Source organism: Falco biarmicus, chromosome 8 (genome assembly GCF_023638135.1).
Source record: "Falco biarmicus isolate bFalBia1 chromosome 8, bFalBia1.pri, whole genome shotgun sequence".
Classification (NCBI taxonomy): domain Eukaryota; kingdom Metazoa; phylum Chordata; class Aves; order Falconiformes; family Falconidae; genus Falco; species Falco biarmicus.
The window spans coordinates 27,641,604-27,665,577 of record NC_079295.1 but is presented as its reverse complement, the minus strand read 5'-3'; the positions used below and the strand labels follow the sequence as shown (position 1 = coordinate 27,665,577).

Genomic DNA, 23,974 nt, shown 5'->3' with positions numbered 1-23,974 from the left:
CCCAACAGAAACAGGGAAAAGGATAGCTGGCATCTTTGACGCTTTAATTGCAAATGAAACAAAAGCTGGCAGCTGAGAAATTGAGAAGCATCACGTGCCTTTAAGATCTCCAGAAGGCTCTTCCCCAGCTTACAGTGGTCCTTTGTAAACTGCTGTGACTGATTTATTCCTGTGACTCAGTGAGGGTTGGATTTTAGGCATTTGCTTCTCCCAACCTCTGACCTCCTCCAGCATGGCCATACTGCCTTTGGGGCAGAGGAGCAAGATGCACTTCAGACTATTTATGGCTCATTCTACAGTTTCATTCTGGGAACATCCCAGGGAAGCCGATGGCTGTTTTGGTGCCAAATATTCATCAGCCTTCTGCCATTTTCCAGTTAATTTGTCTGGATGACTTCTCCCATGACTTCTCACATTTTCCACCACCTGATGCTCTATTAAGAGTTTGTTCCTTTGTCCGTCTCTGGGGCTGCTTCGTTGTGTCAACGCTGCCTTGTTTCCCGTCTGATTTAAGGATTTATGCTAACCTCATTAGTCGTGGCAGCTGATCAAGGCTGCTTTTGTAAGGAATCATCATCTGAAGACCTCTGTCCTATGCTCACCAGCTGCACAGTAGCAGGTCTGATCAGAGCACTGCCCTTTTCTTTGGCGGAGGCACTTGGTTTAGGGGTAAGCCCATGCGATATCAGGTCTTCTCCTAGGTGCATCCATCTCTGATGCTCCCAGGTTCATTTATCACAGCTCTAAGGCCAGAAGGGTGGTGTTCTGTCCTCGGACCTGCCTCCTGGTCCAGTTTAGACCACAGATTTTTGCTGTGTGACCTGCTGTTTTGACTACAGCGCTACAAAAGCCATTCACATTTGACTTCAAAATCACTCACAACAGGAGATGCTATTCACAATCCTTTTGTAACTGTGCTAGTGGCTAATTATTTGGATTGTCCATGTTTGCTTCATCCAGTAAATAGTCTTCAGCTCAGTAACAGTTGAGTATTTATAAGATTCTTTAATTCCTTTTTGGTCTTCATATACTTAACTGTAGGTGAAGTAAAATTTTCCCTGGCTGCTTTTTTTCCTTTCTAATATCTTATCTGAGCAATTTATCCTGCTTTCTTCTGTGGTGCTCCATTACAGTTGTACTCCAGGAATGAGTAAGAACCTTGTGGGGAAGTTTCTCAACAGGTTTTATTTGCTTTTGCTTTTCATTATTGATTAGCAGTTTCCATTCTCCTCTTCTCTTACACTTACTTAATAATAAATATTTATGCTGCCCCATCAATTTACATAGTATTCTGCAGACCTCCAAAGAGGCAGAGTGTTGCTCCACCGGTGTTTAGTCTTTCTCTGCATCTCCCATGCTGCTGTGGGGGCACTGGGAGCAGAGATGGTACAGCTTTGCTGGGGAGGACCCAAACACTGGAGGTGCTGGGTGCATTTTGCTCCTTTGGAGCTCCCTGGGAATGGAAGGACCTTCCTACTTCTCCTTCAAAGAGAGGGGAGGACATAGCTGCTGGTGATATTTATGTAGGGAAGTGGAAATACTCTGACAATTCACTTGGCATGTCTAGAAGAGGTGGCCCGTGCAGTGCATTATGCAGTCTGGTCTGTGTATGGAGACAATAAATTGCTGTCAAAAAGCCACTGATCTTCCATTCTTTGTGTGTTGGGGTGTTGCAAGATGAGACCCACTGATAAACTTTGTGGGGCTTGCTCAGCCTACTGCGTGTGATCCTCTTCTGCTGGGGCAGAGGACCCAGCTGCCTCCAGTGAACCTGGACCTACCAATTCTGCTGTCTCACCTGCTGTAACAAATCCTGCCTTTGAAGCTCTCTCCCTGCAGAATTTGCATTACAGTTCCTGTGAAGTGTTAAATGCCACCAGTAACTCTTCGCTACTGACTACAGACCCCTCCCTCCCGAGCTGCCTGTTTGCTGCTCCTCCAGGCACATGTTTTATGTGATGTAGGATGGAGTCATAGCTGTTGTAGCTTTAGGGGTGTCTCTGGTCTGGAAAAACTTGATGATGAACAGATCTGTGGTGGTGTAGGGACCAGCCCAGTGAGGCCAGTAGAAATGACATCAGCCCAAGGATTTTCTTACCTTAGTATTCAATAGGAAGAGTCAAATGCAAACATGATGATTGCAAGCACATATGGCTCTGGCTGTCCATCTTGAGGCCTGTTCAGTGAAAACTGGGCTTAACTGTTTGCCAAGAGCAACACGCTTTTCCCTTTAACCCTCAGCAAGCCTTCCAGCTTTAGCCCAGTCGACACCGTCATGGTTTATTTAGCAAGGCAAAGCACGGTGAGGCCGAGGGAGCAGTGTGAGAGGCCACAGCTGGGCCTTTGTGAAAGGCAGGTATGGGGCAAAGGAGAAAACAATTAGGAAAAAGCAAGTGTTCTGGTGTAGAGTTTTAGAGTAGGACTTGTAATGTTCAGTGGTAAATAGCTGGTTAATCAATGCCAGATTGTCTGTTGGACATCCTCTTAATTACTTCAGCCTGTGCCAGACACTGATATCCTTGAAACCCAAAAAATCCCATTAGAAGGTGCTTTCATTGGGGCTCAGCCAACATGCTTTGCAGGCTTTTGAGGAAGAGCAGCATGTGACCGAAGTGAGTGCGGAGGGGCTGGGGCCGTTGGGGCAGCAAAAGGGGTGGCACTGGAGGGGGCTCTGCCTGTGTTGGGGCACCCTGCATGGCTTGTCAGGAGCTTGCAATGAATCCCTCGCTCCAGGATGGCACCCCAGCTCTCCAGTTAGACAGGCAGCAGTAAGAGCTGCTGCTGCTGCTGTTTTCCATGTGCTTTGGCTTTGTTCCTGTGCCCTCAGCTTGTGCCAAGGCCTTCTGTATTTGTGAAAAGGCTGGGCATTTTTCTTTCTCTTTAAAGGAGAGGTGTCCTGGCTCCCAGCCCCTTGTGAGGGCTGCGGTTGATTTCAGAGGTGTGATGGAGGTGTGCATGGCACACAGCAGGTGCGTGCTGTTTTCTGAAGGTCACCCCTTGATTAAGGGGTCTTCAAACCCTGTCTCAACAGCATATGAAGACCTGCGCTTTGGCGTTTAGGTCTTTCTGCTGACTTGTTCCAGTGGGCTGAGATGGAGAGCTATGAAATTATGAATGAGAGGGGAGAAATGAGAAGATCATTATTTTTCAGCTTAATTTGGCATCCCATGAAAAAGTCAAGCAGCACATCTGGGGGAGCAGGTAACACAACTGAATGATGGTAGTCATTGATGTAGGAAGTTGGAAATGCCCTTGATATAAATGGCTTCTAAAAGGAAGTATAGAAATTCATAGAGGGATGACTAGTTATGAAATATGAAGATCCATGTGCAGCCTCTGGCTCAGAAAGTCCCTATGCCACTGGTTTCCAGAAGCAGAAGCAAAGATCGGTCGTTACGCTCCTCCTAACATCTGCTGCTGACGACAGCTGTAGCTGCTTGGGGATCACAGAGATTGCAGCCTAGTGCTGGAGAAGCAGACTGGTGCTTTGGCAGGGAGACACGAAGAAGAGTCATGTGCTGGGGCCTCAAGATGTGTGCAGCTGGACAGGTCTGCTCTGCTCCTCCCTCAGCCTCTGTGTGGATGAGCCTCTGTGTCAAGGTCAGCTTGTGTTTTGGACTCGTGACTGGTTTGGTCTCTGTGCAAGGAGCTGCCATAGCCCGCTCCCTCCCTCCCTGGCAGGCCTTGCTGCAGATGCCCTCTACTGTCCCCTCTCTGTGGCCCTCAGCTGAAGAGGGATTAACAAGGGTACGGCAGTATCTAAATTCTCTGCCTTCCTCAACTTTGGAAGGTGGGGTGTCCTTATGAGGATGACTTGGGTTGGTCTTCCCATCGGTAAAGCCCAGCTGGGTTTGGTTGGAAAATCTAAAGAGGGATTTTTTGATATGAAAGATGTCTGTGCTTTGTGCATGTGAACCTTGCTGGAGGAAGGAAAGACAGGGAGAGGTTTAGAAATTATGATTTGCTTACTGCCTTCCTCCCAAGGAATCCAGGAGAGCAGCCTTGTTAAATACGGCACTGTTTTGCTCTCCAGTGAAACAAGAGTGCCTGATTAACTCTCAAACCCACAACAGCACCCACTAACATTTTGGGATAGGAAGTACAGAACTTAATTACATTTTGACTCTCTTCCACTTCACTATTCAGATGTTTCTTCTACTGGACTTGAAGTCTTGTTGGACTGGGGCAGGAGGGACCAGGGGAGCTCATTCAGCTGCGGCTAGTACACCTGGCTTTTTGCTCACTTCAAGGGTGGGTTTTGTGTTTAGACATCTGAGAAAAGATATCAGGCAGTAGGTATAAAAGATAGTTGGACTCAACACTGTAGCATGAAATCAAACTGGAACACAGCACTGGGAAAGCTGACGATGCTTTGGGTATCTTACTCTCGTAGGAAGGGGGACAGGCAGGGCATCGACACCTGTTTCCTTTGGAAAAGTTGAAAGCCAGAGCTTACAAGGTGTGATGCTGGCTGAACAGGACTGCCTTGTGAGTGGGGGGCAGGAGAACATGTAGCTGACAGTCAGGGCAGCAGGTTTGGGAAGATGACTGGTGGAGCTGAGGAACATACCTGACGGGCTTGCAAAGTAAGCAGTGTAACTGAGGAGCTTGCTTCTGAGTGTCTGAAATGGGTTATGAGGATTGCTGCATTGCAGCCGTGATGTGTGGTGGTGTGGTCAGTCATCGCTTTTCCTCTAGCCACTTAGTCTGAAGCTGCAGTGGTCCTGGTTTCAGCAGGTCATCCTGCTTTTAGGAGGCATAAAGCTCCTGAGCTGCATGTGTGGGTTGCAGCCTGTGTTAACATCAACTAGCATAATGCATCCGCTGTGCGCTTGGCTACCTGCTGAGTGGTTCCAGCCTCAGTCTGCAGTGAGGGAAATACTGTCCAGGGCAGCGTTTTAAAGCCAGGTTTTGGAGACACTGCTGGTACTTGCTCATGCCAGATCATGGCCTGAAAGATGCTGGGTACAGGTCCCTGGGAGTATGCTGCAGCCCAGCAATGGTACCCCAGCTGCTTCCCACAGGAGGGACTGGTCCTGTTGTTCTCCCAATGGCTGGGAGGCACTCGGGGGCAAACAGCCAACTTTGCAGCCAGTACTCCTCTCTGTTTCCAGCTACTGTGTGCTTGGCTTCTCTTTTCACAGTGAAACACAAGCATATTCCAGCGCAGGAGCTGGCAAAGGGACTTGCAGGTAACTTTCTCTGTCTGGGGGAGTGGAGGACCTTTGAGCTTCCTGGAAGGGAATTCAAGTGTGTGCTGTGCATCGGATGCAGCTTTCCTGAGCTGGCCTTTTCTGTTGTTCAGGCCACCTGGAAGGATGTGTTAGAGGAGGCTTGCAGTGTGATTGTGAGTGGTAGCTGGCACTGGTGCAGGCTGTGCTGGGTGGATGGAGGGGGACGTGGGAGCTGTGTTTTGATTCTGCTTTTCCTGTTTGTTGTAACTTGGCAGAGGCAAAGTTTCAGAGACTGCAGGGGCAGCAAGATCCTTTTTATTTCTTTCTTTTCTCCCTGGCATGTACTGTGACACCTTCTGCCAGTAACTCTGATTTTTTTTATTTTTTTTCCAGGGGGGACAGAGGCAGAGTGGGAGGGGAGGATTGGTGTGTCAAGGCTCTGCAGCTTTGGAGCACATAAACCAGAATATTTAGGTTTGGGCTTATTGTCTAGAGGGGAGACTTTTGTAAAAGCAGTCTCCAGTGTGCAAGCAACTGTCACAGGGGCTTTTGACCCTGCTTCAGGTGGAATTTCAGGGGAAAAATTTTTCAAAGGAAGAAGAAAATGAAACCCGAACCGCGCAAAACTGTCTCCCCAAGGCCTGTTCAGAAAATGGAGATAAAGCAGTAGTAAAGTCAAGTGCTCAATTAAGCCAGATGTACATGCTTTAAAGCGCTAACAGATGTGGCAACAGTGGCTCTGAAGAACTGGAGTTTATGGACAGAGTGCAGTGGAGACGGGTGTGTATGCCCATTGCTTCCCGATGGGGAATGGCACAGCAGTGCTTTTGTTCTGGGGCCTTTGAAGGCCCTCAGAGAGTATGTGGGTGCTCAGGGCTGATGCTTCCCACTGTCTCCTCAGCTCCTTCCTTTGCCCCTAGGATGGCTGTGCTTACGGTGCTTTTCAGTTGTGGTGGCCTGTTAGAGAGCAATGAGGGTGGATTGGTTATAGCATCCCAGGGCAATTTATCTAGTGACAGCCTCCCACCTTGATGCTCCCAGGAGGTTGTAGTGGCTACCTTGATGTGTTCCTTCCCCAGACCCTATAACTGTGGAGTTACATGCCCTTAAATAACTGCCACATACCATTTTGAAAATTTGGGTGTTCAAAAGTGCAGCAGAAAGCAGTGAGATGCTTTTGGCTGTAAGCAGATGGATAAAGGCCAGGTAAAACCTGTTATTCGCATGCTGTACAATACCTGCAACTTACAGTGTGAGTAATACTTGCCTGCAGAGCAACCGGCTGAATTTTGCCTGGGGAGGCTCAACTGGACCAGGTTTAGACCATGTGCAGAGTTGGTTTGGAGAAGGACTTAAACACCAGCATGTCACAAGCCAGCTGAAGCTGTCCAGTGCTTTGGGGTAAACTCTTATGTTAATGCCAATCCTTCTTGAAGCCAGGGGATTCCCTGGCATTTTCTTGCAGAAGCTCAGTGTTCTAACAATTTGGCTTAACACAGACATGGATGGTTTACTCTAACTTGGGGACCACCTCCACGTGTCTTCCAAGCCTTTAGGTGGTAGCCAGACCCTCCAACCAGGAAAAGGGTGCTGCGTAGATCAGGTGCACAGCAAACACACCAGGGCATTTGGTGCCGAGTATGCTGGCTGGATGTATGTGAAATGTTTTCTGGAGCTGTTCAAACAGCAAGCTGACTATCACACGGTCAAGCTTCCCTTCCAGTGGTTCAGCTGGCTTATCACATCTGTCTCCATCTCTGTGTTTTGTGGTGGTCTGGTTTTTAGGTTTTGTAATGCCTTCCTCCTCCTTGGGAATGCAGCTGACTGATGTTCCCCTTTCTTTTCTTCCTTCCTGTACCACAGTTTTATGACTCTTTCTTCCTGCCTTTTGCTCAGTGGGAGTCTGCATACTCCTGAGGCTGGAGCTTGGGCAGCTTCATGGGTGGCCCAAAATACAGTCGTTTGCAAACAAAGTGAGATCCAGCCCCTTTTTCTATAAAGGCAAGAGACCAAAGCAATGACAGCAGAGCGAAGCAGCAGGCTGCCTTGCACTGCTTCCCTCCCACCTGTGTGGGAGGAAACTTCCCCTTTTAAGGCCAAGTGACATTGATCTGGTCATGCTGTAGGCTCTGGAGGCTGGAAGTCGCTGAAGGACCATACAGGTAACTTGCATTACTTCCATATGCATGGTCATAGTATGCCACAAATAGTTATTACAGATCAGCCAATCTGCAGTAAATTGCCTCCTTCTGGTAGCCTGTCCATGAGTCTCAGCCCTTCATGGCGTTACCGCATGTGTGCGTTTCATTCAGCAGTGGGACAAATCTGCAAATCTGAATTTTAGCAAAACTTTATTTCAGTAGCAGTGTTGTATCAATAAAGACTTCATGCCTAAGTGAGTGGCAGTTGCCTTATTTCAGTAAATGCACACAGTAAGAGAAATAGTAAGTGTGCATAATAAACACACATGCAAGAACAGTCCCTTCTCATGGTGTACTCTAACATGAAGGTTCAAATTGAGCTCTGCCCTTACCTTACCTGGGAGAAGCATAAAACAAGGGTTAAAGAAATCCAGCAAAGAGACTGCAAAACTGAATGAAATATTGCCCCAAGGACAGATGAACAAAGTGTTTTGACATAACCTGAAACAACTGCAATGATGTTTAGCTTGAACATTAAATGAGAAAAACCGTGAACAGCTCAACTCGGGTCTTAAATGTGGGATATGGCAACTCGGTAATAGCCCCCATAAGAAGGGATAGGTAATAATGTCTGTGAGTGATCTGTGTAGACAAGTGGGAGGTGCTGGTGGACAGAGGAGACTCACAACTAAATTACAGTGGGTGATACTGCCCCTTTCCACCTACAGTTCAGTACTCTGGTTTTATTTTGAGGCGCTTGTGCTTTGTGCCTGGGGAATGCAGGTTCCTGGGGAAAAAGCAGATGCAGGGTTGGCTTTGAGGGCTGGTGCTTGGCTAAGGGTCTGCATGGGGAAAGCAGGTTCAGCAGGCATTGAGGTGGGCTCTGGCACAGTTTCTGAGGAGGAGGTGGGAAGGAATTACTGTAATAATAGCGAGTGAGTTTTGAAAAAGGCAGACTTTGAAGAAATGTGCAATGAGATTTGGGTGGGTGGTGAGGGGAGCCCTGGACTGAGCTGCTGTCTGGAAAATCGACTGTGGAAAAGTGAGATGTTATTTGAAAACTGGTAATACAAATGACTGAAGTTCATTCCATTTGCATGCAATAGTCATAATAACTGAAGAAGCCAATGTGGCTGAGAAGGGAGTGGAGCAATACCGGAGATAGGCGAGAGACAGCTCTCGCAGGCTGGGTGGGGCACTGCTCTGACCTTTTTGGGGTTTTAAGTCTTTTTTACTTGTAGTATTTTTTTCCTCCTGATTTTGAACCTTCTCCACCTTTCTGCAGGGCAGAAGGTCAGACTTTGGCTGCTCTGCATGCAGCCTTCCCAGAAGGCATGCAGAAATACTCTGCTGTAGGCTTGTCTGGTCATGCCCTGTCCAGAGCTGCTTCCCCACCAGCCGTTGATTTTGGGGGGGTTCTGAACAAGCACTAAAGGGCACACTTGGGCTTCCAGAGCCAGTGTACATCTTTCTGGTGAGCTAAGCAATCCTCGAGGAGCCAGAACAGGCGGAGGGCTTTGCCAGAAACAACGCCTAGACTATCTGCCCTAGCTTCTTATATGATAAAGACCACAGAATTTCCCTCTGTCACCTCTCCTTGGAGCAACATGTCTTCGGCTAAAGCACCCTAGCTAAAAGGCATATAACCTGGGTTTGAAGACATTGATGGACAGATGTGGGCACTTTCTTCAGTAGCATATCTTTCCTTCATGCAGGTTCAAATTGATTTTTGACAGTCTGTCTGACTTGGTGTTTGCTTGTCACTGCCTGCACCTAGAAAGGTTATCATCTTAAAATAGCAGAAGAGTCTGAACAGGTCCTGTATATTATACTTTTTCCAAAAATACATGAGGCAGAAGTGTTTAGTGTGAATTCAGAGAAGAGTTTCTTGTTTGTGGTTGTGTGTCCATCAGATCATCAGCCCTTTCTGGCAGGTTGCAAAGCACCATACCTGGGAGTCAGCCTTTTAAAGAATCGCAGCTCCTGTAACTCTGCGAGCCTCTGGCTGTCCTGCAGGAAAGAGAGGCGCAGCATCCCGATGCCAAACAAGAGATAATCTAGATAGCAAGTAACATGCAGGCACCCTCACAGAGGCTGTGGTAAGGAAAGCTCTTTTGTGCTTGCATGGTCTGGACTGTGGGATGCAAAAGCACCAGTTGGCTTGGACTCAGGGTTAGAGATGAGCCTGTGTGTCCTAACATGAAGTGGGGAAATCGGGGTAATTCAAACACTAGTAAAACGTGTAGGAAACAAGGTGGTTTTGTGGTCTGACTTCATTCTGGAAGTTCATAGGAACTGAGGATTTAAGAGCTAAGCTTATACTAGAAGTCAGTGCAGGCATTTTGGGGTGGCTGGGGTACTGAAGACCACACAGATGCATCTGAATGACCAGGAAAGGAGGGCAGAGGCCTGGCCTGGGAAGGTTAATAGCTTGTTTTAGTCAGGCAGAAGCCCCTAATGACTAAGTAGTAGCTGCTCTGGGGATTTTACAGATGGGGTCAAGGTCAAATCGGGAAGCTGAGGTGCAATTAATTTAAGCTTGGAAGTGCTTTCAAGTTAATTCATCTGGTTCTGCTAGGAAGGTTGCAGCTTTGTGGAGGGCTAATTGGAGAAGTGTGTTGAAAGGGCACAGTTGGGCTGCTGAAAGAGATGCGGTTCACTAAGAAGGGGCAATGCTTTTATGGTGGCAGGGAGCTTGGAGAGCCTCACTCGGGAAAACCGTCCAAACTTGTTAAGGTCTTTCCCCTGAGCAAGCTGCCTTCACACATGTTGAAGTTAAGCACACATGCAAAACCACTGTTACCAACCCCAAGATGAGACCCTGTGGCTCCTCAGCCTCAGCTTTTAGGTGAGTCCATGCAAGTCGCTGCTGTAGATGCACATTGGGATCTCAGCAGCCCCACAGTTGGGGGAAGAAGTAGGTGAAAGTAAACTAGGATTGGAAATGTAAGTTGGGTAAATGAGGGGGTTTGATGTGTTCCCCTGCATTTTTGAGGGACCTGAACAGCATTTTTCCTTATTCTTGGCACGCAGTGGACAGCTAGCACTGGAGGGAACGGGATGTTGCAAACCACTCTTGCAGGCTTGCTGTTGGCAGGAGGAGGGCTGGAACAGACCTTCCCCAGCAGTGGTTTGTCCTCTGCTGGGTCCACACAAAGTGGGCTGGTGAGGTGCTACATGGCCCATCAGTCAAATTGTTTGGAAAGAAAGCTAACAAAACAAACCCTGCTATTTTATCTCTTTTCAGCCCAGCCACATATTTCCATGAAATGCTGGAAACTTACTATTTTTGAGAATTGTGTTCCTGTTTTGAGATGTAGTTGGCATTTGCTGACGTGTTTGTAGATATATTGGGAGGTGGAGGGGGAGGAGGACTAATAGGGAGACAGGCAGTCATGCAAACACACGCATATGCAGAATTACATAGAGGCAGTCTGTGTTATTGCACAAGTCCTGTATCCTTGGGAAACCAGTGTACAAACATGATTTAAAAAAAAAAAAAATAAAATCAACCCCCCAAAAAAACCAAACCTAACACCAAAACTGTTTAAAGAAAAACCCAGGGGAAGGGACATGTCAGTCCCTCTTCTTCCCTCATCTGACATCAGCTCCATTTCAGTATCGCTTCTGTGCTTTCTCCAGGTTGCCAGAGGAGTTTGTGTGCGATGGGGCACAGGTGCGCCCCATAGGGCACTATACAGTGAGTAAGAGGTTTTCCTCTGGCTCAGGACCCTAGGTGGTTGGAGGAGGGAAAGTTGCTCTCTCCAGCCACCAGGAATGGGCAGAGAAAAGAGAGTGAATCAGGCTGCTGAAAGCTGTGCTGCCCTGAGTCAATGTCCCCGGCACTTTGGAGGAGCATAAAGCATTTCCTGCAGGATGCCTGAGCCAAAGGAAGGCACTGGGTGCCCCTTGGATCACCCCTCGTGCCAGCCACTCAGGGCAGGGAGAGGAGCTTGCTAAGCAACCCCTGGCCAGAACATGCCGTTCCCTCCCTAGTCCTGCCCTCCCTGCTGGTAGAGATGGGCTGAAAAGATCTCACGGCAAAAATAAAGGGTGTTTGCAGAGCCCCAAGGCTCTCAACCCCAGCGGATCTCAGAGTGCTTTGTGGACAGCTTATCACAAGGGGTAAAACAAGCTTTTGGAGACTGATGCAGGAATTTTCTGGCTGTGGTATGAAATTGCCTCACTGTTACTGAGCAAGTTGTCATGATGAAATAACCCTGGAAAGTGCAGGCAGGCAGAGGATCCGGAGAACCTGCCCTGAAGGAGCTCCTTGGCAGGTGGAGAGATGCTCCAAGCTGATCTTCATCTCTGTCTCCCATGGGAGCCCGTGGCTCTGAGAGGTCTGGGAGGCCAGCTTTCCTGCCAGCCTTCCTAAAAGCTGGGTGGCATGGTCACCCCTGAGCTGCCGAGGCACCCTGGCTGTGTGTCCTTTGCAACCAACTCAAGTGTTCAAACATCCATGTGTTGCCTGTGCAGAACTGAGTGAGGCTAGGCAGAACAGGCTGTGGGCTGGGGCAGGGGGACCAGGGAGAGGTATGGGAGGGTCCCTGTAGTTGAATCCAGAAAGGGATTATGTATGACTCCTCCCCAGTTTGGCCCATCAGTGGCTATTAAACTCAGTCTAGATGCAACCTTTGGCTCCTGAACTGGTGACCGCTAGAAGAGCTGGGGAGGGATTGCTCTGTAATTGTGTCTTTTCTTATGCTCCTCCCCTGAGCATCCACGGTTGGCCTGTGTGAGAGATGTTCTGAGGCAAGGGGACTTCTCTGCTCTACACCCCTTCTGCATTCTTTCCCCTCCCATTACCCCCTCTCCTACTTGACCCATTGTCGTGCTTCTGTGGCATTTCCTAGCTGTGGGTTTTTTGGGTGTTTTTGGTGCGAAGTGAAGAGTGAAACTTGAGCAGCTGCTTTGTTTTCATCTGCCCCTGGAGAGGTGCATCCAGCCCAGCTTGATTACGCCTGAGGCCAGACCACATGCCGGTGCCCCCACGTTTCCCCTCCGCTGCCAGCTGAGTGCTGACAGATGCTGTGTCGTGGCTCAATGCAGTTTGGCAGCAGCAGTCAGCAAACCCTGGGTCCTTTTTGGGGTAGGATGGGCCAGAGGGCCTGGGGGGGACTTTGTTCTTGGCAACTCCTGTTGTGAGGAAATTGCAACGCTGGTATAATCCCTGCTGGCAAATTTTTCGAGGTATCCGAGCTCCAGGTCAACAACACCCACACCAGAACTATTGCACAGGAACCTTTGCCCAGGGCTCTCCTAGAAATGCTTTGCAGACTCATGAGGCAGAGGTCCCTGGGGCTGCAGTCAAGGTTTGTCTGCTCCTTGTCCACCGTCCTGCAAATAATTCTCTGGCCATGGCTGTTGTGTACGTTAAAGGTCAGGTTTAAAGGCCCTGTCTGCTCTCAGGCTGAGGACAAGTGCTGGGTTCCTGGCAGCTGAGGACAGGCAACTCTGCTCCTTAAAATAAAAAGTGGCAGGCAAAACCCATAACAGGCGCTTAAATCAATCCTGAAACGGTAGAACGCGCAGTGACAAGAAGTTAAAAGTAAAAGCTAGATGAGGCAGACAACACTGCTCCGGGTTAAAAATCACTCTCTGGATGCTGCATTCCTGCAGCCCCAAGTGTGTGCACTCCTCTGCAGTGCCAGGGCAGGAGCGCAGGCTCCTGGGTTTGCTCATCGATTACCTGCGTAGCTTTGGGCAGCACTCTTAAATTTTTTCATGCCTTTGTTTTTTTACAGATGAATACATCTCTCTCCAGGGTAATTAATGAATGCAAAGCCCTTTGATGTCTTCAAAGGGAGCGTGCTGGCCAGCAGAGGCTGCAGTCACTGTGGGAGGAAGATGTAAGCCCAGTCCAACAGCCGGGACCTGAGGATAGCAGGGCTCCAGGCAGGGTGTTGAAGGCCACTTGGGTGAAACTTTTGTGGGTCTGGGACCTTAATCAGCACTTATGCAAACACGCCGGGCAGATAAGCAAATGCATGTGAAGCCCTGGGCAAGCTGTCGTCAAAGGAAAGCAAGTGCAGAGAGAGAGCAGTGCTGGAGAGGGCGGCTGTGGTCCTTGGCATGGTGTGTTCTCCCCGTGATACAGGCTGGCCCTCTCGTGCTAAGTGAGTGCTACTGACTCGATCCCATCCTGCAGCCCAGATACACTTTGTGGCTCTTCAAAGGGATAAAGATGTATTTTTAACTTCAGGCAGCTGCCTTTTTCTGTGTGGTGCTTTTTCTTTTTGTAGTTCTGGAAGTGGCAGGTTGTTTTTAAGTCCCTCTGTTTCTCAGCTGTCTCAGCAGAGGTGCCTAGAGGTCTCAAACCAGATTCCCCAAAATTTCAGTGCTGGAAATTGGTAGCCGCTTTTGAAAATGCTGGCAAGACTGTGTAGCTCCCTACAGATGTTAGCTGATGGCCATCTGAACACGCTTTCACCTCAGCCAAGTCCTCGCCCCATTGAGGCCAATGGGAATTTTCCTTGAAAAAGGCCATAAAGAACACATTTTCTTGGCGTGGACAGAGGTGTTTCATGGGCTCCACATCAGTGTTCAGGAGAACTTCAGCTATCTGCTTTGATTCCTGCCACACTTGTCCCACCCTACACAAAGCTCTTTACCTTTTGATCCAAAATAGCACAGGAGATGTTTTCCACATGCCATAGGAAAATGGAAGAACTATAAAACATAATTGTTTTGGAGTTCGGCACTGCTTCGTTCACAGATATATTTAGTGAATTGAAATTGGTCAGTGAAAGGGCGTTTGCCAGGATGACAAACAGATTAGGGTTGTATATCTGAGGCAATTGCATACCTGCCCATCCCGTGCTGGTTGAGTTGGTGGGTGGCTTAATTGTTTCACTTATAGTCATAAGCAAGCACGCACAACTCACTCTTGGGCAGCATTAAAAAGCATTATCTGGCTCTAAAAGGTATTGTTTGGTTCACAGCATGCTCTGTGTTCTCCTGACCTCTTGTCATTACTACCCAGCCCATCTGCTCTTTGAAATGTGGTCCATCACACCTGATTCTCAGCCTCCTCTCACGCATGCAGCTTGTCTGTGAAGGCAGTGCTAGTGCTTGGCACATGGGGCCAACCTTTTCTGTCCCATTTCCCTTCCCCAATGACTGAGCCATCTCTGCAAGGCCCAGGTCAGGAGAGCTCCTCCTTAAAAGCAGCGCCAGATTTCAGAGAGGGAGAAGCTGTGATGGGGCTCTGGTATCAGCCCCAGATGGATCAGTCAAGCTTGGCAGCAGGGTGAAGGTATGGCTTGCCGTGGAAAGGTTGGCCTTAGAGAGGAGAGCTTGCGGTTGATAGCAGCTAGACCTCCCTGGCCTCTGCTCTAGGCTTACTCCTGTGATGGTGCCCAGGGAGCCAAGACCAATCTCTCCTGTCCCTGGGTGTGTTCATGCACATGGGCTTGCACACTCTGCTCCCATCAGTGGTTTTCTTTGGGCTGGTATTTGTTAGCATTGGAAAGTGAGAAAAATGAGTGAAAATATTATCAGAAGCAGGTTTTGTGAATGAATCAGCCGACAAGAGGCTTACCAGCTTGCCTTCATTTACTAGTGCAGTGCTTATTTGGGCAGTTGTCTATATATTTTAGTTGGAGGCAGGAAGTCGCGAGAATCCATTGGGGAAGGCACTGCTTCTAGTTTGCTGCTTTTCTGTCAGTTTGTACCATTGGTTTTCTGAATGAAACAGGGGACTGCAGCGTGTCTGAGATGCTGTGCTTGTTCTTCTGCCGTTCTTAACAGCTTGGTGGGATGCCGAGGAGAAGAGCACAAAAGACATTGGAGGGCTAAGACCCTCCCAAGTAGCTCGTTGAGGATCAGAGCCTGGCCAGCCTTGCCCATCTCTTGCACGGTGCTTTTTCATTTGATCCTGTCTGAAGGGCGGCCTCATGGCCTTCTCTCTTCTCACTATGTGTTTCTAATTAACAGGGAGACTGGTGTATAAACAGAAGATTCCTGCTCAAAATATTCCTTGTCCGGCTCCTAGGATGACAGCCAGACGGCAATCACCAGGCAGCAGCCCAGACTTTGAGCTTGCCCATCTGGCTATCAAACCTGGTCCCAGTTCTCATCTGGAACCAGTATTGAGGAAAGTCATGGACTTTGCCAGATTGGTTTTGCTCTGTGTTTGCTTTTCAGTTGCTACCTAAGCAGCTAAAAACCTGCAGACCAAACACATTCGGTATTTCTGGGAAGTGGGATGATCCCAGTATTGGGAGATACGAGGCCAAAATGGTGAGGCAGTTCAAAAGGGTATTGGACAAATCCGTTGAGGGATGGGTCTGTTGGTGGCTTTTAAATCCTGTGGGTCAGATGCAGTCTCCAGCCATGAAAGTGCTTTTACTGCTGATCTGCAGCACAGATTGGGAATGGTTCTTCTGACATGTGTCCCCAAGCAGCTGCTGGTGGTCTCTTGTGGATGGCATGCTGGGCTGGGGTGGCTCTTTGATCCAGCCCACTTGGGCATCCTCTTGCCGTCAGTCTGCAGGCAGCCATCCATTTGCTGAGTAAGTTCAGATGAAACTCTTCTTGCAGTTCCTCCTGTGTGAGCTTGGGGTTGCAACACCTGAAAAGAGTTTGGAAAGCTGTGGTAGAAATAAATACTTGCTGTTACTGTCATGGCAGTAGAGCTACGCCCTGACAAAACATCACAATGCATCTTCTGAAAAAAAGGAAATGTTAAAATCTATTAATTCTCTGTGTGCTTGGTCTTTCAAGAAGTAGAAGAGATCCATACATTAAACACTGTTACATGAGCTAAAGCATTACTTGCCCTTCATCATGCACAATTTGATGTGATTTCTTTTGTTTCTATGTAAGTGCCTGAGTTTTAGATTGTAGATGCCGGAGAGAATGCTGATGTTGGTAGGCTAGATGCTATAAGTTCCTCTTTGGCATATGCTAAAAGACATTTCATGTTTGTCACCACTGTAGGACCAGAATGGCCTGGTCTGTCACTGGTGTGGGACCTGTGGAGCTGCTGAAGAGCTCCTATATGCAGATAGATCTAGAAACATACCTAGCCTGGGTTATTGTGCTGAGAGGTGATGTGTGTGCATGGGTTGAATCATAGTTTGGGCTGGAAAAGATCTCTGGAGGTCTTGGTCCAAGCCCTTGCTTAAAGCAGGGCCAGCTTCCATGTTAGATCCAGCTACAGTGTTAGACATGCTTGCTCAGCCAGATCAGACCAGGCACCAAGGAGACATCAGGTGTGTCACCTTCTGGACTTCTGGAACGAGCAGGAGGAACTAAGATCTGTCCTCGTTGCCACTGCAAGGTCCAAAGGGACTGCTGTCTGCAGCATCGTGACTGTTGTGTCCTACTTTGGCAAGGATAGCTTTCAGGAGTGGCACCCAGTGAACTGGAATATACACAAAGTGGTGTGGAGGAGGTGGGAAAAGTACAGTGTTTATTCCCAGATTTCTGCTAACTGACTTTGAAATGACTGAATTAGCTGGGGGTCTGTGGCTTGCAGTAGTGGCAGAGTTGGACCCATGACATATGGGGCTGTTCCACGGTCAGTAGAAGTGCCTAAGTGCAGCACTAGGTAGAAGCTAAATGAGTAATGCACTGTATGACAAATTATGTGAAAGACGATACGGCAGGGACAATCACTGAAATGGCAGGTTCTCCAAGGGAAATTAGGGTGGCCATAAAACAGAGGCAAGGTATTTCTGAAAGCAGGCCTGAGAATTTATTTTAGCACACTAATATTGACTAAGTATTCCTGGAGATACTCTGGGGGATGATAGATGGACTCAAGGTATTGTTACTAATCACTGTGGTTTTAGGTTTTGGAGCCGAAGTACACTTGGCATCGCTAACCCAACTGGACTTCTGATGGGAAAATTACATTCTCCGGGAAGTAATTTAGAAGGTCAAATTAAACCCAGAAAGAACTTCTCCAGCAGCTATTTCCCCTGTTCTCTAAACTGTCTTTTAGTGTGGTAATAACTCCAGAATGAAAGGATCTATTCTCACCTTCCAGATGAAAGAGCTAATGCAGTTTAAAATTTTTGCATGCAAAGATTTTATGGCTTGGTAACCAGCCACGCTTGAAAGCGATCCAGGACAGGATGAATACGTGAGAGAGTGCCTGGCTGATCCTGACCCTTTCCTTGTCTGCCCTGTCTCCTGCAGATAATGGCGATGACCGGTCCGAGAGCATCCTTGCCGAGAACCATGTGGATGGCACCACGGGCATCCTAAGCGGAGCTGGCGGGAGGAAGCCCATGAAGACAGGCATGAAGGAGCTGGCAGTTATGAGGGAGAAGGTGAACGAGCAGCAGCGGCAGATGGGCAAAGTCGGCAAGCCCCATCACAACCATGAGGACTCGAAGAAGTCGCGGCTGTCGACGGGCAGGGTGAGGGGGCAAAGGGGCATGGGAGCTAATGGGGGCAGCTGTAGGCTTGCCAGGAAATGCTGAATGTCAAGCTGTAGTGACATCTGCAACAAACTGTCTTAAAAAAACCAACACAACAACAAACCTAAAGAGAAAGAAAAAAGGGGGGTGAGGGTAAGAGAAAAAAAAAAAGGAAAAGCAAATGTTTGTTTTTGGCCTGAAGCTGGGGCCGAGCACACTATCTGATGAACTTTGATGTGCTGGCGAGGAGGCGTTATTTTCATTGCAGCTTCACCTCCTGACAGCAGGGCTGGGGAAGGGGGGTCCCGCTGGCTTGACACCTACCTCCGCAGGGGTGCGAGCGTGCCCTTTGCCTGCGGACTGGCTTTCTCACACCCTTTTTACCTAAGCAAGTGCCAGGGATGGCCTAAGGGGATTTGGGGACGGGGGACATGTCTGCCTGCTGCAGGGCAGCCCCAGTCCAGGGTGAGGCGTGGTCCCGAGGCCCCCGAGGGTGGACTGTGGGGCTGTCACATAGCTGGAAGAGTTCCTGGAGTCCTGCCTGTGCCCTTCTTCCTTGTCCGTGTTGCTCTGCCCTCCAGTCCTTGGCCGTGGTTTCCCTCTAGTGGGAAGCTTGGTCATGGCAACTGGATGGGATGGGGATGGAAAGGTACCTCAGAAGGTCTATAATACGTATATCTCCATGAACGTATAGGGTATTTATATACGGTAGCGCAGGGACAGAAAGGGGATTTAAAAGAAAGTCCTCGTCCCCTCCAAGGACCAGGCAAAGCAGAGGTTCAAAGTAAGGTGCCGGCAATGTCATCTTAGAGAGCTCCCATGCCGCTGCAGCTCCTTTGGAAAAAAAAAAAAAAACCAAACAACCAACAACTGCAAAAGGAGAGGTGTGGACTCGCTCCAGCTCACATCAGGTGCAATTCAGCCAGACTGCCTTGGTTGGGAGCCCTGGCTTGGGGCTGCTGTGCAGCAAAAGGGATGCCTCCAGAGGCTGCCTTTGCCGGGTAGTGTTGTTCCCAGGGCTTCGCCTCCACTCCCATGGGGTCTCACATGCTTTGAGTTGCACTTCTGGGTGTGGGATCTGGGCTATGCTCATGGAAACCCTCCTGGCCTGTCTGGATTAGATTAGTCCTGTTTCACATCACTTGTAATCACCAGTGGGACCCATGGGAGCATCTCTGCGGCTTCTCCTCCTCAAGGGGTGTCCTGTTGGGTCTTGGCCATGTGAGGCACATGGGAGAGATGTGCCTGTCTCCCTGTGTGGACCTCCACACATCGGCATGTGCAGGTGTGCAGCACTCTGATTTTCTGATTAACTTCAGGTTAAGTCTGCAGTGGGACCCGGTGGCAAAGCTGTGTCATGAGGAGGTGTACACAGGTGTTCATTCCTACTTGTCCAAAGTGTTGACATTGAATTGTCTCATTGTGCTGATTATTTTTGGTTTTGTTGTCTGCTTTCTTGGCTCTTTTCAGACCCCTTGTCAGCAGGAGCTAGATCAGGTTCTGGAACGCATCTCCACTATGCGGCTGCCGGACGAGCGAGGTCCCTTGGAGCACCTCTACTCCCTCCACATCCCCAACTGTGACAAGCATGGCTTGTACAATCTCAAACAGGTAGGTGGGGAGAGCCAGAGCCCTGGGGCTGGCTGCACTCCCAGCAGCAGTGCTCAGCTCAGCATGCGTCCCCACCATGTGCAGCTTGGGGCTGGGCTGATAGCTGCACACGTGGTGTGAGGTGTGGGGTAAACAGCAAGTATTGCACATGGCATGGACAGGTTTAGTAACACCTAGGTGCATCTGCAGCCACGGGCTAGGAAGAAGAGATGTGAGACTCGCATCCACTTGTGGCTGCAGGCAGCCCAGAGATGGAGAATCTGTTTAGTTCAGAGCCCCTTCTTCTCTGCAAGAGCTGCTTATCTGTCCAGGTCTATTTTCATGTGCTTTGAGCCAGGTCTTGTCCTGCTTGGGCCCCCACTACAGGGGGAAAGCCGAGAGGCCTTGAATGCTGGCCAGTCTTGCAGACAAAACAGAAAGCACTTCTCCTGTTTTTAGCGCACTTTACTAGTTTTCCTTTGCAAATCAAGGCTGGGCCCACAGCTCCAGGAGGGGTTCCTTCTAAGCAAGGTGGGGTTTGGGGTGCAGCATGCTTCTGAAAGTATTTGTGGGACTCAGAAGGACTCAAATGACTTAAAGTGTGTCTGAATTCTGATTTCTTTGCTTTATTCATGCAAAACCAGCAGGTGTCAGTGGCTAATGGGGGAAAAAATGCCAGGAAAAATCTCTTGGGCAGCAAAACACCAGCTTGTCCAGGGTTGACTAGCAGCCATGTGTGAATAGTACCTGGATATGAGCGCCCTTTATAGCTCTTTGGAGGGGACCCCAGAAAACCTGCTGTTTTCATGGCTAAGTGTTTTCTTAGGGCTACTTCTACCAATTGATCAGGAGCATTAAAAAAAGTAGGATGCTCTGAGATATAATCTCCCTCTGTCCCTTCTCTCTTCCCTGTCCTGCCTGGACCCTCACCCTCTGCCTCTCCCTGAAGAGCCCCATGGGCTGGCTGGATCCCCCAGCATGAGCACACTTGGAAGGGATGGATGGAGCAGAGCTGGCAAATTCCCTGTAAGGAGATGTGTCTGGGGAACGAGCCTGAGCAATGCAGCAATACATCGTGTGCTACAAAAGAAAAGACAGTTTCTGCTGCTCCTTCTGCCTGGGAAACAAGTCATCCTGCACTGAAGGGTGCAGATGAGTTACATGCTAGTCACTGCTGCAGAAAAAGAGAGGAGACAAACATTGCTTTCTCTTATCCCCACACCCTTGCCCTGGTTAAGGGCAAACAAGGCAAATGTGAAATGATACCCATTTCCCTCCATCTGGATTTCCAGAGCTGAGCATCAGCTCCTTTTCATTTGCTAGAAAGCAGATGCCAGCAAAAGCATTCCCAGTTGCTCCCACCTCCTGTGGGCCAGTGCATGGGTGGAGCGTGCCTGGATGCACTCTTCTGGATCCTCTCTTTTTGTGCTTTTTATTCCCATGAACAAGGCTGCATTTTGACCTCAGTCCAGCTGCAGAAAATGGCTTGAATTCAGCTTTACAGAGTGCACGCAGAGGCTGGTCTGATGGAGTAACCTCTGTATCTCCTACTACACCCTATTCAGAGATGTACGCTGGGGATGGAGGTCTGAGCATCAGGTTCAAAGTGCCTGTGCCCTTCCAGGCCAAGAGGTGGATGATAACCATTAGGGCAAGAAACTTGTCTCTAACCAGGCTGGGTGGGGACAGAGTCCAGGTCCAGATGCACCATAGTCCCTGGCTCTGTTCTGGGACAGAGTGAAACCCTGTTTGGAAAAATGTTTGTGTCTGGCTGTGGGGGCCTTGCGCTCATGTGTCAGTTTGTTTAGCCCAGTCTGCAGGTGAGAAGAAGCTTACGCAGTTCCTCTGTCAGCCTGTCTCATCCCTCTTGACTCTGGATGCTTTTCATCCACAGTTGGCAGAGCGCAATGCATCTCTGGGATAGTTAGGTGTTCTTGTGGTTCATTAAAATTGGCTTCTTGGTCCCTGGCACAGCCCCTGCAGGAAGAAGTCCAGCCCTCAGCCTGGACTGCTGGACGAGTGCTGCTGGTGCAGTACAAACCCTTGGGTGTTCAAGTGCAGCATCCATGAATCTTGCCTAAATTCAAACTAGTGCCAGATCACTGGAGAAGCTGCAGCTCTGCCTGTGTTTGGGCTCTCTACTGTTGGGGCTGGGGAGGGGGTTGTTTTGTCCCCCCATTTCCTCCTTTGACACCTGCCCTGTCCCTCTCCATGCAGTGCAAGATGTCGGTGAACGGGCAGCGTGGCGAGTGTTGGTGCGTGGACCCCATCCACGGGAAGGTGATTCAGGGTGCACCCACCATCCGTGGGGACCCTGAGTGCCACCTCTTCTATACAGCCCACGAGCAGGAGGACCGGGGAGCACATGCCCTGCGGAGCCAGTAGAGAGACGCTATCCTGCTCATTGGAGGCAGCTTGCCGTGGCCCCAGTGCTGGATTTTACATGGGTTTCAGCGTGTCTCTTTAGGCTCTGGAAGAGACTGGGGTTGGGTCCTGAGTGCTGCCCTCCTTCCCCTGCTGCCCAGCTCCTGGGGAGGGGAGGGATACTGGGAGGGGAAGGGCGGTGGGGGGTGGGTGGGGGGGTTGCAAGGAGAAGGGACTGCTTTCTTATAGTCTTTCACCCAGTGTAAGCCAGAGAACTGGTCTTTTTTGCTCCTCGCCCCGCGGCCCTGCCCTCCCTGCTGCTTTGCGGCATCTTCCCACACCCTCCAGCACAGAGCGCTTGTGCTCCCCAACACCTCCCAGGGGGAAAAAAACCCTTGCCATGGGTGGGAGTGGGACAAAAAACAAAGAAATTTCCCCACCCTTTCCCTCTCTTTCCCTCCCTTCCCCAAGACCAAAGACTGTAAATACTGTGTCGCCTGCCTCTTGCGTCCTGCCGGTCCCCTGTGCCCCAGCCTGGCCTTCGGTCCTGGCATGGGATGCGGTGTGGGAGGGAGGGAAGGAGGAAAGCCCCTGGCTTCCCAGCTGGAACATGGCAGCATGGTTGGGATGCATCCCCCAAGGAGGCATCAGTGAGGGAAAGGGCTAAAGATGAGGTAGCTTCCCCCCTGCCCAAAATACCCCTGGGTGCTTCCCTTCCTGGTGCTGGGGCACAGCCAGCCCCACAGGGACCTGGCTTCAGCCAGTGGTCCAGGAGGATGGGGCCTTTGGGTGACGGTGAAGCTAAGCGCTTGTTTTTCTGGGGGATTTGAAGAGCTATTGCCCAGTATTTCTTTAGGATCAGCTTATGCTGAGGGAGCTAAAGTGAACTTGCTGGGGCTGGGTGGAAGGATGCCTGTGTAGATTTAGGATAACAAGCCAGGGAGTCTCTCTTTCTCTCCCTCTCATTCATTTTTTCTTTGTTTCTAGATAGGAAAAAACCCATCTAAAACCTGCACTCCCAAGCAGCTGCCCTTGTCCCTCCATTTTTGCTTGGGACTGGAGTGAGCATCTGCTATTCAGCACACACTTCTTGGTGTTTGGTTTTTTGGTTTTTTTTGTTGGTTTTTTTTTTTTAAAGTAAATTACAGTATATATCTTGCTTTGTAAAGACCCTGACACACACGCACCCCTCTGCCCACACACACATTTGTATAGATGAAATCCAAGTGATTCCAAGTGCTCTGAGAGGTTTTGAGCTGGACATGCCACTCTGAGGAGAGATGTGTCTCTGCTGTTATTTCACCTGTTGATTTCTTTCTGTACAGAACACACCGATGCTGAGAATAAATAACTTCCCCGTCGCCTAAGGAAGGAGAATTTATTATTTTCTTCCCTTTTTTCAACCCCCCCCCTTTTTTTTTTAATATGAATACCAATTGCAGAGTAAATGCAAAAATTCTCTCCTTACAGTAAAAGTCTTAGGCTTCCCTTAAATGCAATCAAGGTGGGGTGGGGGAGGGAGATAAAGCATCTCCCAATTTCAGGCAAATCCTTCTAAGCAGCAAACATCCTTCAGATCCTAGGGCCTCCACATGGTTAGGTTGAATATGGCTGAGGAAAGGGGTTCCTTGGTGAGTATGGGTGCTGGCGGGGGACACCTTGTGCCTGCATGGTGGGGGCCAGGCAGCAGAGCTACTTGACCATGACCTGCAGGGACAGGACTAGCCTCTGGTGGCACAACCCAGAAACACCAAATGGTAGTGGAGAAACACCGCAGCTGGGGTCCACACTGCTGATACCTCCTCATCTGGGGACTTGAATCTGGAGAAGGAAAAGCAAAAAGCCAAATGGCTTCTGGAGGAAGGAGAGCACTGAGGTTTATTGCTTTTTTCCCTGCCTTGGCCTCACATTTCAGATCCCAAGTGTGAAGGGCACAGGTGGTCTCTGTAAATTCAGCCCCTCATGACTTTGAAGGGGTTTGGATGTGGCAGTGGAGGAGACAGGGAAAGGACCTGCTTTGGCAAGTCAGGGGTGGGAGTGCATGCATGTGAATGTGTATGAGAGGGAGCAAGAGTACACAAGAGAGAGAAAACATACCTCCATGCAAAGCCAAGTAACTGTAAAAGTGATGCTGCCTGTTTTCTGTTAACATCCGAGGGTGTTCTGCTTTTTCATGTAAACCTTGCACACACTGGCTGTCATCTGCAGTTTGTACTTTGTTTTGTTTGTTTAGGAATCAGGAAGTTTTCTTTTGTGTTTTTCTTTTTCTCTTTTGGAAAAGCTCAGCTGCATAAAGTTGGAATAAATTAAATGGGATGCCAGAAAAATGCCA

At 49.3% G+C, this 23,974-nt stretch overlaps 1 protein-coding gene across 3 annotated transcripts in view; it reads left to right on the top strand.

Annotated features, from left to right (window-relative positions):
* IGFBP2 (insulin like growth factor binding protein 2) overlaps window positions 1-23,974 on the top strand; it is a 94,367-nt gene extending 70,393 nt beyond the window's left edge. For all 3 annotated transcript variants that reach the window (XM_056349142.1, XM_056349143.1, XM_056349141.1), the window contains 3 exons: window positions 17,465-17,688; window positions 19,159-19,299; window positions 21,496-23,974. In XM_056349142.1, the coding sequence (XP_056205117.1) occupies window positions 17,465-17,688; window positions 19,159-19,299; window positions 21,496-21,663 (533 nt within the window). In that variant the 3' untranslated portion in view covers window positions 21,664-23,974. The remainder of the gene's footprint in view (window positions 1-17,464; window positions 17,689-19,158; window positions 19,300-21,495) is intronic.